This window comes from Mandrillus leucophaeus, unplaced genomic scaffold (assembly GCF_000951045.1).
Source record: "Mandrillus leucophaeus isolate KB7577 unplaced genomic scaffold, Mleu.le_1.0 Scaffold107, whole genome shotgun sequence".
In the NCBI taxonomy this organism is placed as follows: domain Eukaryota; kingdom Metazoa; phylum Chordata; class Mammalia; order Primates; family Cercopithecidae; genus Mandrillus; species Mandrillus leucophaeus.
In genome coordinates, this window is record NW_012098876.1 from 2,274,705 (window position 1) to 2,293,972 (window position 19,268).

The following is a 19,268-nucleotide window of genomic DNA, read 5'->3' on the forward strand; positions in this document are numbered from 1 at the left end:
TAACAAAGGATATAGAATATTACATAAACTTAGTCGGCAAAGCAGCAGCAAAGTTTGAAAGGGCTGACTTCAATTTTGAAAGAAGTTCTGCTGTGGGTAAGATGTGTTCAAACAGCATTGCCTACTACAGAGAAATCTTTTGTGAAAGAAGAGTCAGGCAATGTGGCAAACTTCATTGTTGTCTTATTGTAAGAAATTGTCAGTCACCCCCAACCTTCAGCCCTTTGATCAGTCAGCAACCATCAATATCAAGGCAAGACCCTCCAGGAGCAAAAAGATTACAACTCACTGAAGTCTCAGATAACCCTTAGCACTTTTTAGCAATAAGGTATTTTTAATCATGGCATGTGCATTTTGTTTTAGATATAATGCCATTGTACACTCAGACTACAGTATACGGTAAATGTAACCTTTATATACACTGAGGAACCTCCAAAATTGTGACCCCCTTTTACTGCTGCATTCACTTTATTGTAGTGTTCTGGAACCAAACCTACAATACCCCAAGGGATGCCTGTATTATTGTTTTAATTTGTACTTTTTTGATTATTACTGATTTTGAATACCTTTTCTCGTATGTATTGAGCAATGAAATTGCTTTTTATGAAAGCTAGCCAGTGTGATAAAAACTTTATAGCTACATACGTCTTCTGAAAAAGTGTTCAGAGAATGGCGTACATAGAACATCTAGTACTTTGTGAGCATGTGAGCGTGTGTGCCCGTGTGTATGCTCACAACATTATTGCTCAAAGATTCCCATATTACTAGTTAATATTGACAATTTTAAATAAGATATTGTATATTTCAATGATAGTATCTATATGCAAACATCAATATTTAACCTAATATAAAAAGCTGTATACATTTGGAAAAAGGAACTTCATCTTACTGTATTCCATATTCACATTATAGAATGGCCTTCCTAAAATGATGTAATTGTCCCTTCTTTCCAGTTTTTATAGTCTGCATTTTTTCATGTTTATGATTTTAATTTTTACAAAAACCATTTCAAATTAGAAAAGAAGATTGTATTAGTCCAGTTTTACAGGTAAGAGACTTGAGGCCCAAGAGGAGCATCGTTGTGTCTTTAAATATTAGTTGAACATTTATGATTTAGTGACAGGATCATAAGATCATAATTCCATTACTGGAATCTAGTTTACAAAGGCATTCCTTATGTTTGGTGTGATTTTTTTTTTTTTTGCTATTACATATAAAAATCACAATAAATGCTCTGACAAACATTTCTGTCAGTGTCTCTATTATTTCCTTAGACTTCATTCCTAGATTTGAAGTACCGGGTCAAGTGTTGTGAACATTTAAAGGCTCGTGAATCGCTAGTTTTTCAAGGCCATTGCAGACTTTTCTTTTGGTATAGACAAAAGCCAAGCCTAAAAGAGAGGAGTCAATGTTATTACATAGAGCACCATGTTCTCAATGCTACTTTAGTCTTTTCTCACTCATATTCCATATTTCATCCATGCCCTTTACTTAGGTGTGATAATTCTCTTTCCCCCAACATCCAAATTGACTTTATAGATATTCTATCAATGGCTACAGCCCACTTTTTTGCCCCCTCATATTGAGGTAATTTATTTTTCTTGTATTTTTTTTAAGTTTTGGGGTACGTGTGCAGGTTACCTAGGTAAACATAAACCACACAGTTTGCTGCACTTATCAACTCACCACCTAGGTATTAAGCCCCACATGCATTAGCTCTTTTCCCTAATATTCTCCCCTCATCCTCCCCTGATAGGCTCTAGTTATGTTGCTCCCCTCCCTGTGTCCATGTGTTCTCATTGTTCAGCTCCCACTTATAAGCGAGAACATGCAGTGTCTAGTTCTCTGTTCCTGTGTTAGTTTGCTAAGGATAATCAGCCCACTTACTTTTAACATGATACTGATTATCAGTCCTCCTTCTCGCTGTGCTGGACTAAGATTATATTGATCTTCCTTGATTTTAAATGAACTTACAAGCAGGATTACACACCAAAAAAACCTCTTTCCTCCAAGCCAGCTATTTAATATAAGTGCCTATGTTAAATCCCCGATTTAGGATATGAAAGTAAGACCCACATGTTCAGAGATATATATCCAACCTGCTTTATCTAGCTTTTCACACCAGGGTTAAAGCCTGACACTAACATGTGAGATAAATCTCATCAAAAAGATGCATCTTTTTACTCAGGCCAAGGAAATAACAGTAGGTCTGGAGTATTTATCTATCCATAGCTCTGCCTATACCTTGACCTTTATCTGTATCTTTCTTATCGCCAAGCCCTGTCTCTGAATCGGTTTTGTCATACATCATTCATGTTCATGACATTTTTACATTGCAGATTATAAATATTGTGACTTTTAATTTTAGGTACCTAGTAGATGAAATCAAGAAAAGAGAAGGATTCAAGTTACTGCTGGAAGTAAGTGATTGCATAATTATGCTTGTGATTTTTGTCAGTTAACAGTGATGAAGGTGGTAATTTTCTAATCTGTTATATATTTCATTGGTTTTTGTGTTGCAGACTTAAAAAAACAAGTCATTAGTTTAATTCATAGAGTCTATTATGTTAATTTACTCTATTAGTGAGTACTTTTCCTTTGTTGGATTCACAGAGAATATACTTGCCTCTAAGTATTGAAAATTAAAATGCTCAATTACCAAGGATAATATTGAATAAATTATAACCTCTATCTTGATATATAAATTGCATAATGATTGTACCGCAAATATTCATCTGTGATGTAGTGGTGCCTGCATGTGAAAATTAAGTGAATGTACAATACTGCATACAGTTTTCTCTTTTTATAAAATAATGAGAGCATATTTGTTTTGGAGCAACGGGAAAATAAGTCATTTTGTCGACGTTGTATTGTTTGCTATGTGTAAGAAATGAGGTTGTTACAAAGCTAGAGAATAATAAATTGCAAGGTTATCTTAGATTTTGTTATAGTATATATATTATAGCAGTTTTTAACCTAATGTAAAAATAACCTAGAGATTCTAGTCTTGGAGCCTGTGCTATATATAAGAAATCTAGCTGGCTGGGCATTGGTGGCTCATACCTATGATCCCAGCACTTTGGGAGGCCAAGGCAGGCAGATCACCAGGTCAAGAGTTCGAGACCAGCCTAACATGGTGAAACCCTGTCTCTACTAAAAATACAGAAGTTAGTCAGGCACGGTGGCTCATGCTTGTAAACCCAGCTACTTGGAGGCTGAGGCAGGAGAATTGCTAAAACCTGGGAGGTGGAGGTTGCAGTGAGCTAAGATCACGCCACTGCACTCCAGCCTGAGCAACAAGAGTGAAACTGTCTCAAAGAAAAAAAAAAAAAAAAAGCAAAGTAAAAAGAAAAAGAAATCTAGTTTTTTTTGGTATTTATTCAATAAGATGCATTGAACAATTTACTATGTGTCAGGCATGGTTCTAGGCACAGGAGATAGAAAACAGAAAAGGGGCCCCAATTTCATGATGCTTACATTTGACTGGAAAGTGAAACGCACTAAATAAGCAAATTAATAGGGAAATCAGGTAGTAAGAGTCTTAAATCAATAAAACGTGTTCATGAGATAATCTAGTATATAAGTTAGACAAGGTTATAGATATATTATTGTATTAGGGGGAAGAGGGTAAAATGCTGAAATGGGGATGGCTTATTTGGTTTGGGTAATCTGGGTAGGGGATTTTAAGGTTATCTTTGAGCTGAGACCTGAATAAAGAGAAACAGCAAGCCATGCGGATATTTGGGGGAAAGACATTCTGGCAGAATTGGTAAACAACTGCAAGGCTTAAAGCTGAAGAGAGTTCTATCTCTGAGCAGGCAAAAAAAGTTGTATTGAATGAAGGGGAGTGGGCAGCAGGTGATGGAATTGGAGAGGTGGGCAGAGACCAGATCAGGTGGTGGTCAGGTAGGTCAAGGTAAGGCCTTTCGCCTGTATTCCAAATGTAGTCATTGGAGATGTTTTAACAACACAGGGGTTTGACTTGCATTTTAAAAGACGATGCTTGATGTCATGAGAAGAGAGGAATGTTGAAAAAGCAATAGTGAAGAGAGGACAAGATAAAAATAAGGAAGACAAACTTGGAAACTTTTTAGTAGTCAAAGAGAAATATGACAATAGTCCTCAGGGAAGTTTGGGAAATACTTTCCAGAGAATCTAGACCATGGATTCCACTACTGTCTACAAAGGAAGCACCAGATTAGAAAGTTCTAAGTTTCCAGAGTTCCAGAAAGCTAGAGATATGGAAGATCTTGCATGCATTCCAAAATAGTTAAACAACTTTCTGGTAAGTACTAGGAAGACGACAAATTTAGAGCATGAAACGTTCTACAGAACAGACAACCTGGTTTCTTCAATAGGCCAGTGAGGTGAGGAAAAAATAAAGGAGGGAGTAGTGATAATCTCTTTAGGTTCAAAGAGACCAAAGAAGCATAACAACCAAATAAAGCATATAGACCTTGTGAAATCCCAGTTTGAACAAGCCAACTGTAAAAAGTAATTCTTGTAACAGTTGGGGAGTTTTGAATATGAACTGGCTATTAGATGGTGTCAAGGAATTGTCAATTTTGTGAAGCATAATGGCATTATAACTATGTAAGAAAATGTCTATAGTTTTTAGAAGTACATACCTAAGCATGTATGGGAGAAAAAGCAGTTATTTTACTTGAATTGAGTTTGATTACTTTATATTTTCTTGGGTTTGAGTTTCCTATTTTCTCAAAATTTGAGTTGTGTTATTTTCTCTGGTAATGGGAGCTATAGTACTTATGAAAAGTCCTGTACACATTAGAATTGTACAGTCTTTTGATAGAGCTGAAAGTGAGAAAAAAGATGGGCCAATTAAAAAAAGTTGTTTATATATTCTTCCTAAAGGTTTAGAAAAGAGAGGAACCACTTACCATTATCATTAGGAAATTGCAAACACTCAAGTCCTTGCAATGAAAGCTAAGGTAGGATTTAATTATTAGTCAGCCTTCTGCCCCTGGATTTTTCATCTGTGGGAGCCAGCTGGCCCACAAGCAGTGAAGGTGATTTTCTAAATGGTTTTCCAGAATTCCTGCTGTAAGAATTTTTGTATGTGATCTGCATTTGCCACTTTTCATTACAGCAAGAAATAAAGCAAAATTAGACCTTGAATGTCACATATAAGTTGATAGTCCTTTTTGCTTATATATGGCATTCGTATGTCTCTATGTACATGTGTGTATTTGAGTGTGAATACATGTGTCACTGTTGTCTAACAGCAAGGAGAAGGTTAAGTGGAACATTGGAAATTGTAGATGAACATCACAAGACAATACCCAGTACTTGAATTTTTTTTCCTGAAAAGAACAAAAATACATTTCCTGAAGATGATTGAAAGTTATTTTAAGTGAATTCTGAATTATTCATAGGCCTCTGAAAATCATCTCTTTTTCTGTGTTGGATCTAAGATCTAATAGACATTTCCTAGAGGTATATTCATTCTTAAACTATCATTCACATATTTTATTTTTATCTCTTGGGAGAGTCCTAATTATTCAACTTTTTTCTTTTCTCAAGGTCTACACTAGGGAGGAGTTATTAATGTTTCATCAACTTTGAGCTACAGAAGATCTTCGAGGACATATAGTCAAATTCCTGCACAATGCAGGAAAGCTATCTTAACAACAGTATCTGTTAACAAGTGGTCAACCTCTGAATACTTCCTATTTGCAGATAATTCACTAGTTCATTCCTCTTCCAGATAGCTCTAATTGTTCATGTTCTAATAGTGAACCTACTAATATGTATCAAGCAATTGTGATTTTTCTTACATTGTTATCTTGTTATATAGTTTTTAGATTACAACTACCTCCTAATTGCTAAATCCAATGCATATTTTAATCTTCATCTTGCTGAAATTCTGTAGCATCGTGTTATCCATTTACTCCATCTCTTGATAGTCTCCCCTGTCTTAGTTTCTTTGATTTCCTTTCCCAGTCTCTCATTCCATGTGACTTGTTCTTTTCAGTCTCCACGTTAAGGGGTCTTTTCATCAGTGCACCCCCTTAAATATTCTTCTATACTGTCATCTGTGGCCACAGTCTCCCTGAAATTTCTTCACATCCAGAGTTTTGCTATCAATTGCCTCTTTATATCTGCTCATCCTCAACTTAGCTCCTAAACTCTAGGCCTTTGTATATGAATATATCCTGAAATTTTCACTTAGATGCCACAGACACCTCAAATTCAACATTTCTAAAGTTTAAGTGTATTTTCCTTACCAAAATTCTACTTTCTTCTTTTGGTCATTAGAGCTATGATCCACCCAAGCCAAAGTCTTGATGTTGTTCTTACTATCTCCTTTTCTTTCCCCTCTAAATACATCTTGAATGCTTTGTCTTCTCCACTCCCAAAGCCACTGCGCCTTAGTTCAAGATCTCATCACTCTTCAGGAGGTTGGTACTATCTAGGTACTGTCTCCTAACTTGTGTCCCACTTCCAGTCTCAGATCCCTCCAGCCTAACCTCCACACTGCTGCTAGAGCAGCTTTTCGAAAATGAGATCTATTTCCTAGAGTAGTGAAACTCTCCAGTGACTCCGTCTTCCTCTAGAGTCAAGCCCAAGCTTCCAAGCATGTCATATAAGAAGTCCTTCATGACATAACTCCCATCTGCAATTCTAGTTTCACCTCTCTTCAGTACACCCTGTCCTCTATTCATTCCAAGTTCAGAAAGTGTTAGTCATCATTTTCTCGTCCCGATGCCTAGTCAATATCTATAAACACAGAAAGTTTTGCTTATTAAGTTGGACAGCTTGGTTACCCCTCGTTGGACATTAATGTTTCCCTTCAAATATATTAGCAAGAAATTAACAGTGATGTACCTCACTAGTACACATTTTAATGGAGCTACTCATTCACTTTAAAAGACATCTCTTTTTACCATTATGGCCCCAAATAATAGTCACTGACTACAGTGCTTGCTGTGTGCCAGACATGGTACTAAATTTTGAAAACACATTTTTTCTATCATCAAACCAACCCGGTGGAGCAGACATCATCATCTACATTTTATAGTTTAGGAAGCAGAAACTGAGAAAGTTTGATACTCATTCCAGCAAAGATCTGATGAAGTTGAAATTCAAAGCCACATCCTTCCAACTCCAAAACTTAAGGCTTTTTGTGCTATCCAGTGCTGCCTTTGAAATTTTTCAATAGTCTAATCTTAACACCTATAAGCTTGAAGTCAATTAAAATTCACCATTCCAGCTTTTCCTTCAGTCTATATTTGCATGATTGAATCTGTGTGCTGGATTCTGCATATATATTTATTAAAACAAAACAGTGCTAGCTTTATTATTCTGATCCAATGACATTATAAAGCAAAGGAGATTAATTTCTTTTGATATGACTCAGAATGTGAGCTGCTGCTACCTCTCTTAGTGACCACTAATTTCTTTCCCAAATGGTCTCAAAATTTGATAATTCTTCCTGAAATTGATAAAGAACTTTATATATTTTTTGTTTGAAAACCAGTATAAAATGTATTCAAACTCTTCTTTAATGGCACGTTACTCTTCTGTTGTGAATTTTTAAAGATGATAATGCACTTGCTGCTACGGAATTTTTGTACCCTTCAACTAGACACGTGGACTCCTGTAATACCTTCCTAATTTTGTGGATTTTAGAACAGACTAAATGTGTTCTCAGGACACCCAAGTAGTCAGACTTTCATATATGTAAGCAATTAGAATTAAGTGGTGTATAAATGATTTTACTCTGAAAATACTCAGTGCCTTGAAGTCTCTTAAAAATTATGTAAAATACAAGCTACAGAGGCAGAGACAGGAAAAACTCATACTTTTGCAGAAATTCAAAAAGGTATGTTTTTCAACTCTTAATGATTTGGGAAATTGCCAAAGCGAAGATACTCCAAATGAAGCATCAAATGTCTTCCAATGAAATGAACTGTCAGAAGGACTTTATAAGCTTTCAAATGTTGTAGCACTGAAGCCATTCCATTCTAAAAGTGTTTGGGCAAAAGGAATCAGATCTATCGCTAAACCGAAACTTACTAAAAAATGTAAAAGATCTAAGTCCTAACTTGTAAAATATGGAACCTATAACAGCAGATAAAACATCGTAAACTGTTTTGTAATGTTCCTATGCAAATGAAAGGGAATAACAAATTTGGTGACACGTATTAGAGTCCATTCAGAAGAACTGCATGGTAAAGTGGGAAATGTATCAAGAATTAAGGGATTGGAGGATTGCTTCATAGGAGAGAATGAAAAACCTAAAAATGAACAGGAGTAGCAGATATAGAGAGCAGCCACCACTCCTGGAACTGAGATAGAGCACCCAAGAGAAAGGCCGTCCCTTCTCAGGACTGAGGTCTAGACCTGTTCAGAGAGAGTATGACCTTGGCTCATGGGATAACAAAAATTTACTGAGGTGTTACATTGGTGGTACTCACTAGAAATCTAGTCTGGATTGCTGAGGGAAGCCATCCACAGGGGCCATGCCACAACTTGGAAATCACTGCAAGCTACCCAGAAGGAGTGCCAAAGAAGTCATCCAAGGCAAGGGGCCTGGCTGACATCTCTCATGAGACCACCTGAGGGGAGTATGCCAGGAAAAGCCATTTATGGGCCCTTCACTTGCTGCCTGTCTGCTGTGATGCCACCTGATGCCACCTGAAAGGGGTGTACTGGGGGAAGCTGCTGGGGGGTCGATGGGTGGGGATGTGCTCTGGTTTCTGGTTACCAGTGCTGCTGAAAAGAACCAGATTCTGTAGGAGACCCATGAAGTGAGCACACCAGGAAGGCATTCCTCCTTCCTTCTCCAGTGTCTCTCCAGCACCCTCTGCTGACAAAGTTTAAGATTGGACCAGATGTCAAGGGAGAAATATCTGCAGAGTCCACCTACATTATTTTAGGACACTCATAAAGGGTAGATTTGTAGCTGAGAGGCAATAAATCAATAACTGACATAACACAATCTAGTGACAGTGCTGCAAAAGTAATTGCAATTTTTGCCATTACTTTCAATACATCAGAAATCCACGTATAAATTGTGTAATTTGTAAGAATGATTGTAGTCTCATAAATGTTTGTGAAAATTGAGTTGAATTACAGTGTTTCATTTTTAACTATTTTGAAGACTTATTGGACTTGACAAGAGCAGAGCTATAAGAATGTTAATTTCAGAGATGAAATAAGATCAAGAACTTACCTTGTTGAACTGGGAATGTTTCTGGGCATTCACTTATGATTTAAAATCCACTAAACTCAAAACATTATATATATATAAAATACATATATTTATATTACATATATAATATATATATCTCACCAGTCTTGATTTTAAGATATGAGATGATAGGTCTATTTCTCTTTATGAAATGCTTTGAAACTTTATATACTAGAGCATAATTCTGATGGTTAGAGAACTGTTATAACATTGATTATTACAAACTGTTTATGGCAGAAAATGAAAATCAGTTCAAATATTGTCAGTGTGAAACTGACAATGAGGAAGATGTGTATGACTCAATCTTTCCTGAATACAATTCTGTATGTCTAATTTGTGAACCCCCAACATAATGTCCCAAATCTCCTCGTCCTGAGTACAAGTCTTTTGGTCATGGAACTTCCTATATTTTTGTCCAGTGAGGACAAAGCTTTGTCTGCATGACAAAGGCTGGGCTAAAGCCTGTTAGAATACAGTTCCACGTTTAAGCAAATCATGTCTGATAGAAAAACAGACCAGCAGGGAAGATGACTGGGTTACGGTTACTTAGTGTAGATGACAGTTTCTCATAGAACATACACTGCCCACTTCAGAATCACTTGACATGCTTCATAAACTGCCAGTTCTTTAGCCTTTTCTGGGATGGACTTAGACACTGGACATTTTGAACATAGGAACTCAGAATCTACATTTTGAATAGGTCTTCTAGCTAATTCACACTTTTACTGATATTTGAGAGCCGGGAGTCAAGGTGATGCTCTTTTTTCAAAAGCAGTATTGGCTAGGATCATTAGTAGTGCTGGTTAGTGAAGCCCATGCATGTCGTGCTGCTATCAACTCACAGGTAATCAAAGCTTTTGCATTTGTCAGGTGTAGGGACCAACTTTAGCTGCCTTAAGAAAAATAATTATTGGAAGCCTATGATGATATAGCAAATAACTTAAGGATCAGTGTTGGAGAGAAAGGATCCAGGGCATCTCTAAGCATATATGTATGTAAGCAGGCACTAACTGACAAAGCTGGGTTGAGTCAGCTTCAAACTTAACTTTTTTCCTGCTATTTTCACAGTAAGATGAAGGAACCCGCTAGGTGCACACTATGGAGAAGAAAATTTTTAAACAGGATGTTATCAGAAGGCAGAAGGGATTGTTACTCTAAGATTGTGATATGTTAAAGTTTTATACACATGGTAACCCTTGAAGAAACTAAGTTTTCAAAGTATTTAATTGCATTCTAAGATAAATCTTAGGATAACAATTTTAAATTTTTTCTAATTCTCAGCCTGAATATGCCAATATTTGCTTTTGGTACATTCCACCGAGCCTCAGAGAGATGGAAGAAGGACCTGAGTTCTGGGCAAAACTTAATTTGGTAAGTAATAAGTAAATGGTATTTTTCTTTTTGATGAAGTTGATTCAGTGCACATTATCTGTTGATCCTATAAATAATTCTGTGCTTGCTAGGCCCTCTTATCTAGAGAAGTGTCTTCTAGTTCGTTTAAAAGTAATGACAGGCCAAACAGTTGTAGACGTTTACATTTAACAAATTAACATGGTTGACACACACTCTCAAAACAATTAGGTTGTAAGATAATTATGGAATTTGTTAGTTCTGGCTCACAGTGTACTTCAGGAAGTGCCATCTGGTCATGGGACACAAGGTTAGAGTTGTGTGATGAATGACTATTTCAACTCTGCTACTGCATATGGGCTTTTGTATCACCTTACTTGGAAAATAATGTTAAAAGTCTAAATCTGATACTTTTTGTGAGCTAGAGACCTTCTGTCTTCAACAAAGGCCCTATGTCGTACACCCAAGGGGATTACATAGAAGAGATGCTAGCAATGGGTTTCAGTTGAACATTGAACAAAATGTGCTTGGAAGTGTCTTCACACACAGCTGTTGGGGCTGATCATACAGTGTGAGGAGAGGCCCCAGGCTCTAGGGACTGCTTGTGTCTCATCTACTCCTCGCCTAGCATGGCCCTGCCAGTTATAATCCTGCCTCTAATTCAGATTTCCAAGAACTATGGAGTCTTGCAAGTAACACTATTTGATCCCACTTTCCAGATGTATGAACATAATGCATATTGAAAGTGAACCCATGGGAGTTCCACTGGGGATTATGTGGTCATGTAGAGTGAAAATTCTCACGGGCTAGCACCAACAAAATCAGGCAATTCCCTAACCTCTTGAGTGAGATCAAGTCAGCACAGCTGACTTTATGACCCTGGTTAGTAAAGCTCTGCCTTGCAAACCCCTCCTTACCCTCAGGGGGAAAAGGATTTTTTTTTTTTTTTTTTAAAGCAATTTTTGTGGTCCATAGCCTTTAGAAGACAAAAACAAAAAACTCCCTGCTCAGATAAGTGACAAACATTTGCTGATGTCCACTAAACTATGCACTGGAAATACAAACATCAAAAGGATGTGTCTCTGCCCTTGAGAAACTCAATATTCCCAGAGACAACGAGTAGAGAGACAATCACAAGGTAGCCAAGAAGTGCCTGAATGGAGATTAACTGTGCCAGTGAAAGTAGAAAGGGTATTTACCCCCAATGTGTGATACTAGAGCTGAGTTTTGAACAATAAGCAGATGCCAGTCAGGGGACAATTGTAAAGTGGATTCCAGGAAGAATCACAGCATTAGGACTCAGGCTCAAGAGGAGAATGTGGTTCCATGACCACAGGGGTGCAAAGAAGCAGTGACGGGAGGTGAGAAGAGTAACAGACAGAGGGAGGGTCATGGAGCCTTGTCTCCCATGGCAAAGAGCTTCGGATTTTTGCCCCAGTATAATTAGAAGGAAGAGGGCAGAGCCTTTAAGTCATAGTCACTGATTGCCTGACTTGGCAGCATGTCCTATTTAGCTTCAGGTCATTTTCTGTTTATTCATGGTTCAAACCTCCTAACCTGTAACATAATAGATGACCAATACAGAAATCTACCTCTTATCAAACCTTATCAGGTAGCAAAGATGGGGAGAGATGGATGGTGTTATCTGTGCCCTTACCTATTTCAGGCAGTTAGCATAGACCTTGGGATTTGTCTTGTATTTTTGTCACATGCAAAATAGCAAAGTGCTTAAGAATACATATCAGATGTTAAGTAACTCAGAGAAACAGGAACTGGACAATGTGGGAATTTAGAGGAACATTTTTTCCACTTTGATGGAATGTGGCTGACATTTTTTGGTAGGGTAGGGAAAGAAATTACAAGTTGAGAAAGGTATGGTCACCATTGTTCTCACTAAGCTAGAAATTGTTTTTTCATTAAGAAAAAATGAAGAATGTGATATTTGTGTTTCACTAACTCAGTACTGTTGGACTGATAGGAATTAGAATAACTGGATACTCATATTTGGGGACTTTTTACTCTTGGTTTTTTAAAAAATTGAAATTGAGTATGGATATAATACAGAATATAATGCATTTTTCACCCCAAGATGGTGTCTTGCTCTGTCGCCCAGCCTGGGGTGCAATGGCACGATCTCTGCTCACTGCAACCTCCACCTCCCAGGTTCAAGTGATTCCCACCTGAGTCTCCCGAGTAGCTGGGATCACAGGCATCTACCATCATGCCTAGCTGAGTTTTTGCATTTTTGTCAAGATGGGGTTTCACCATATTGGCCAGGCTTTGACTTCAGGTGATCCGCCCGCCTCGGCCTCCCAAAGTGCTGGGATTACAGGCGTGAGCCACCACGCCCGGCGTGTAATGCACTTTTTATCTTAATTGGGAATTGAACAGGAATTGGGACATTCTCTTTTATCCCCAATATTTGCCAAAGTGGATCACACGGTAAATATCCAGTTTAGTTTTCTTTACTGCCACTTACAACCATTGCCTGATCCAGTAACAACTTCATTTGTTATAGTTGCTACCGAATAGAAAAAATGCCTGCCGCAGACAAATTGTCACTGGTCCCGAGTTTAACTTCCTATCATTCTCCTCCTGCAAGTCGAGGTGTCTACATGAATTTGGCAAGGGGGAAGGGAGACATATGTATATATATATATACACACATATTGTTTATGTGGTTTTATGCTTACTGTAGAGTGAGAATGCAAGTGTATGATTTATAACCTGTAGTGTAAAGCACACTTGAAATTTTAGGGTTTATCTTGAATAGAGAATCACAAGGCTTTGCCCCTCTGATGCAGACTAATGTCAGGTTGAGTTGTCGGATTTCAGATTCGCTGGTGTGATAAATCTTCCATTTGGTGGCAGAAGGGGAGAGGGATTATTTGGTAATGAATCTAGAGAGTTGGAGGGTGTAAGTGTATATGTGTGCTTGCAAGTATGTGCGCATACATGAGACTATTTGAGAACACAATTTAGTCTGTGGCCTGTAACAATACGATGACACTGATACTGGATCTGAGTTCCAGTGATTTCTCTTTTCAAGATGCCCACCATAAGATGTTCCTCTTTCCGACTCGCTCATTATTGATATCTTAAGGTCTTCATCATTACTTCCCTAGATTGTATTTGTCTCATTTTCTGGTCTCTTTGCCTCCTGCCATCTCCTTTTCCAGTTTATTTTCTTTACTCTCAAGCCCCTCTTTACCTCCATCTCTGCTTCATCATGTCACTGTTCTGTCTGGAAGTCTGACTTGCTTCCCATCCCCTAGTCCCATATAGCAACCGGTCTCAACCCTGTCAGAGTCAATGACCACTATTTATAGTAAAACACAATATTTAGGAGAATATACCCTTTACTCTTCTAAAATGAAACCAATGGAATACATGACCTCCTTATACGCAGTTTTGTAAAGGGCAACATAAGACTTTATAATACAATGTGAAAGTTTATAATAAAATTATGTAAATGCTTAAGCATGACAGTACTGGAAGACATAAGTGATAAGATTCTTGCATATACTCTTAGAAACAGTGAATGTAGGCTATTCATGAATGCACACTATATATTATAAGTAGGTGATGTTGGTGATGAAAATAACAGCAATAGTATGGTATTAGTGATATACTTTTCAAAAATGATGAACTTTTGTGAATACTCTGAAGAAATCATTTTTTCCCCTGCTTTACACGGTAGAAAACTATTAAAAATGGCCACAAAATATTTGGCATTGGTATGTAAAACAGGTTCTGTGCTTGAATAATTATAATCAGGCTTCTTACACCTCATGCATTTCTACTAGGACATTTGAAAGTTGTGTAAAACATGGGACAGTTCAATGTCACTCAAGATAACTCTACACAGTGCAGGGCAGCTGACACCTCTGGTCTCCACCTACTAAATGCCAGTAGCAGCCCCCTCAAGATCATGAAAATCCAAAGCATTTGCCCAGATTTCCTAGATATTCCCTAGGCAGGTGGTAGCATTTCCTTGAGAACCACTGTCCCACAGAATAAAATGTCACCATGTCTTACCAATTGAATCTTGTCTCTTTGGCATCCAAAGCCCTCCATGTCTGATCCTAAGGCACTTTTCTAACTCAACCTATGTGATTTCTTGTACTGAGTAAATTGGCCCAGAAGAGTTAGGAAACACTGGAAACTGGGTAATGGATATCTTTCACTAATCAAATTGACAAATCACTGTAGTTTTCAATGTTGATGTCTACTGTTGGTGAGCATCAGGAGACTCCTGCAAGCTGTTCTTGGGTAAATTTTGTACCATTTTTCTGAAAAGCAACTTTATAAAACATCAAATATCTTAATCTCATTTTTCTTTCAGCAAATTCCTTTATCTAAAAATGTATTTAAAAATAGTTATAGAAATATTGGGGGAAGCTACTGAGACATTCACAGGCATTTTAAAATAGCAAATATTTCAGAAGAAACTAGATATTCAACTATAGAGAACTGGTTAAATTTTAGTACATAAAACTTATAAACCAATTTGTAGTGTCCAGACAAAATTGTGTTTCAAAATAATTCATATTAAAAAGGGATTTAAAACAGCCACTGTATTATACCAATATCGAAATTTTATGCTTAAATGTACATAAGTACATATAAAATACTGTGTATGCTTTAAGGGTACATAAGAGGTGCCAAAATATTTTAAAGTTGTAGGTGATTTTATATTTCTCTTCAGTCTGAAAATTTTCTATAATTAGTGTATGTTTGTGAAAACAATAAAATGAGATACTTTAGTGGAGTTAATTGATCCAATGAAGCCACAGATTTCCCCGAGTGCTTTATCTAGACAGAAGTTATCCAGGTTTCAACCATGTATTTCCCAAGAGCCAGAAAAATTGAGCATTAATCCCAATATGGTACATTTTTACCATTTTAAAATTATCTACACGTATTACTTGAGAAATATAGCATGTAGATTTAACACAATTTCTGTAAGGATGAATTTTAAAGTTTTAAATATTAAAATGTTTTAATTTCTTATACCATTCTTTAAGGATCATTATACAATATTCAATCGATTAGTTTGCAAACTATTTTCTCTTATGACATGTTCCTAGCTATTGTGTTCTATGTCATCCCTTCCCACCTCTCCCTCCTTGCTCAAATACACACAGTATCTGCATTGGTTTTAAGTTTAGAGGCATTGCTAGTGGTGGTTCATAGTGATCTTCAATAGGCTTCCTAGGTTTCCCTGAAAGCTTCCGGCATTGTGGTAGAGTTATACTTTGCTTTTTTTTGTTTTGCTTTTTTAAGATGGAGTCTCACTCTGTCGCCCAGGCTGGAGTGCAGTGACACAATCTTGGCTCACTGCAACCTCCGCCTCCTGGGTTCAACAGACTCTCCTGCCTCAGCCTCCTGAGTTGCTGGAATTACAGCTACTCACCACTACACACAGCTAGTTTTTCGTATTTTTAGTTGAGATGGTGTTTTACCCATGTTGGCCAGGCTGGTCTCCAACTCCTGACCTCACGATTCACCCAACCTTGGCCTCCCCAAAGTGCTGAGATTACAGGCGTCAGCCACCGCACCCAGCCCTATAACTTTGCTTTCTAAAGTAACTTCCTGAAATAAGTTTGTATGTTTCCTTCTTCTGAAGCTGCCCGATAGTGATCAGATACTGAGAACGAGGAAGCTGAGGATAGAATGCAAAGATAAGATGGGAAATGTTAGACCCAGAGAATGTAATTGAAAATTCCACTCAGTTGTTTTTGCCCCATCATTACTCGGTACTCTGATAGAGAAGATTTCTTCTTTTGTCAATATTTCATAAATAATTCTACATTATGCCAACAAAATTTACATTCTTAAAAGTAATTAACAAGCTGTCTTTTCGTATTCATGTATGGTTATTTGTTTTGTTTTTTTTTCATTTGCTGACCTGCAGATTTGTGACTAATGTTATTTATAACAGGCTCCTTTCTCAATAGTAGAGGGGAAATAAATCTTAAAAATCTACTTGATGGGTTTTATTGTTTGGTGATAAAACTTGATGATATCCCAGATATCTTAAGAATTTAGTATTCTCCCTGGCAGGTTTCTGATTAATGGCACTTGAAGATGAGACTGCATAATCTGGGTAGGGTGATGTGGAAACGTCGCTGTGGAAACCTCACAGTGAAGACATCCACACAGGCTGCTGCTTTGGATTTTAGGGAGGGTTTTAGCATCTCTTTCCTTGCCCCATTTATTTTCTGAATGTGTTTTTGCGTGTCTAGTATCTGGACATATTTCTAGCCACTCCAACAGCAGTTCTGTATATAATGTCTTCTGATCTCTTAGGGACTTGTAGATATGCATACACACATGCACACACGTGCACAAGTTCACAACAATTGAAGGCTTGTGTATTTTTCAGAATTCTGATTTTCTTTTGTCATTGTCTTTGACATTAGTATATTCACTCAATTTTGGATTGTGAACTAAAAGCACCTGGGTCTTCAAAGGTGCAGCACTTTAAAAAATGTTCAAAGATTAGATTCTTTTTTAAACCTTATGCTACAGAATTTATAGCATATCCTTCAAAAAATCCTGTTTCCTAGTAGATATCACTTTCAAGCTGTAGTTTAAAATTTATGTTTAAAGAGTCTAATATCAAAGTGCCTTTTAAAGAAAATAGTTCCAAATATGACTTAAGAGGCTCCCCTTATTTGGATAGTGGCTGGGATGTAGATTTCAAGAATGCTTAGCTAATGAATATTCTGTGTTTTGTAGACATCATATGCTCTTTCCCTGAACTATTAAAAGCTAATATAAAATGTTATTTTAAGTATTCTGTCAGGTAGAGATATTATGTACAATTTGTCATGCATTCTAATGGTAATCAGTTTTGTTCTTACGCCTTTCTGCAACTAAGGGGTCAAGAAGCCACTTAGGTACTTCTGATATAATTATGGCCAGCTTCAGCTGATTGCTGAAACTGGAGTGTCCCTTCAGCTGAAGGGCAGGGAATATTCAGTGCTTTTCTTGCTTTTATGCTCATCTCTTTTCCAGTTGTTAATTGTTGTCTTTCTAAATATACTCCACTGGATTTATACAATTTCAACCAACAAAAAGTACCAATAAAATTCTTGTTGTATGTGCATGTTTAAGGGGAAGTTCATGATGAGTTTTCCTTTGTTTCATAGCATGTTTCAATGAATAATTTGTTATTACTTTACTTATTTGCTAACTAATATGTTGTTTTGTGGTCTTTAAACATTTTCATAGATATAAGTGTTTTATGGATAGTAACTTGAACTCTCCAGAAAAGCCAGATAAGTACAGATGTCCTCATTATAAATTTCTTTCCTTGAGTTTAACAGCCTCCCTTCTGTTTCTGTTGGACTGTTCTAATTTATTGCGGCATACGTTCTGAGTCTGGCCTATCTCTTGAAAATTAAAATAGAGAAGAATGAAGCTGGCATTATACTGCAGACTGAGGCCGACCTCAGAGGCCTAAGGCCAGGATGAGACCAGTTATCTGAGGAATTTTCATGGGAGTGGCCACCCACAGCTCACAACAGTCAACACTTGTTCACTTGTGACCGACTGATCCACTGGGCACCTTTGATGACAGTCATAGGAAATGAGGCCAAGGAACAGCTAAAAGCTGTATTTCACGAGCATCTTTTTGTACATCAGGTCTATTGTTCTATAGACACACACATGAGGCAAAAGTATACTATTCTCTGTACTGGAGTGCCACTGGCTTTCTGTGTGACATTTGCACATGAGCCAAGTTTATCAACTTAAGTCTGTTTCTTTAGTGTCTGTCATGTAAGGTCTAAGTGAAATAATTCCGAATTTCCAAATATATCAGGGTGAACATCAAGGAAAGGCAGAAGCTTAATTAATACTTATGGGCCACTTACCGCTGTGTCTCTATGGTTTTATTTGGTTTACTCAGTCGAGTTGCAAACCCAAATACATATAGAAGCTAGACACGTGGCATGAGGAGCCCGAGCATAACACAGGAGGGAGTGATGGTGACTGTGATACACTGAAGTGTATTGGCCCCAGCTAAAGGGAACAACCTCTACTCAGCTCCTCATCATGACTGCCATGCAGGAATGCAGGTCGGGGTTGCCAAGTCTTATTTTTAAGAGAAGCTAGATAATATACAGATGCTTACATGAACTCTGTTTTTAATGTTTTCAATATTGGCAAATCATTTAGAAACGTGTGATACACATTTCTCAGTGGGATCTGGTCTTCAGGCTTTTAGCTTGCAATTCCTACCTAAATTCATCAATCCTTGATTACCTGTGTGTGTGTGTCACTGGAAGCTCCTTGAGAGTTTGTCTCATCTTTGGCTCCTCCATGGCAACAATTCTGGGGTTGGCCCACTATCAACTTTGAGGGATGCTTGAGCTCTGTCATCTACTGAAAAACTGTCTCACGCTGTCAGACTGTCAAGTGGGTGTTTTAAGGACTGTAACCTTGTGGCAAATGTGGCAACACAATGTAGACATATGGGTGTGGGTGCATTTTGGTCTTGTGTTTTCTCCTTTCCGGATTCCAAGAATTAGACAGGGCCTCTGGGCTTCATGCCTCTCCTGAGGTTTGTGTGTTCTGAAGATGTCCATCTTCCTAGATGTTCTAGTAACCTAAGCTGGCCCGTGATGAGACCATAGAGGCAACAAACAGGCAGGCACAGGAGGAAGCAGGAGAAATTTCCCTCAAGCCAGAGGAG

General features: G+C 37.6%; 1 protein-coding gene across 1 annotated transcript in view; it reads left to right on the forward strand.

Annotated features, from left to right (window-relative positions):
* The window catches only part of GADL1 (glutamate decarboxylase-like 1), a 140,035-nt gene that overhangs the window by 79,185 nt on the left and 41,582 nt on the right, over positions 1 to 19,268 (forward strand). The window contains exons 12-13 of the mRNA XM_011985459.1: positions 2,369 to 2,420; positions 10,496 to 10,585. Coding sequence (XP_011840849.1) covers positions 2,369 to 2,420; positions 10,496 to 10,585 — 142 coding nt within the window. The remainder of the gene's footprint in view (positions 1 to 2,368; positions 2,421 to 10,495; positions 10,586 to 19,268) is intronic.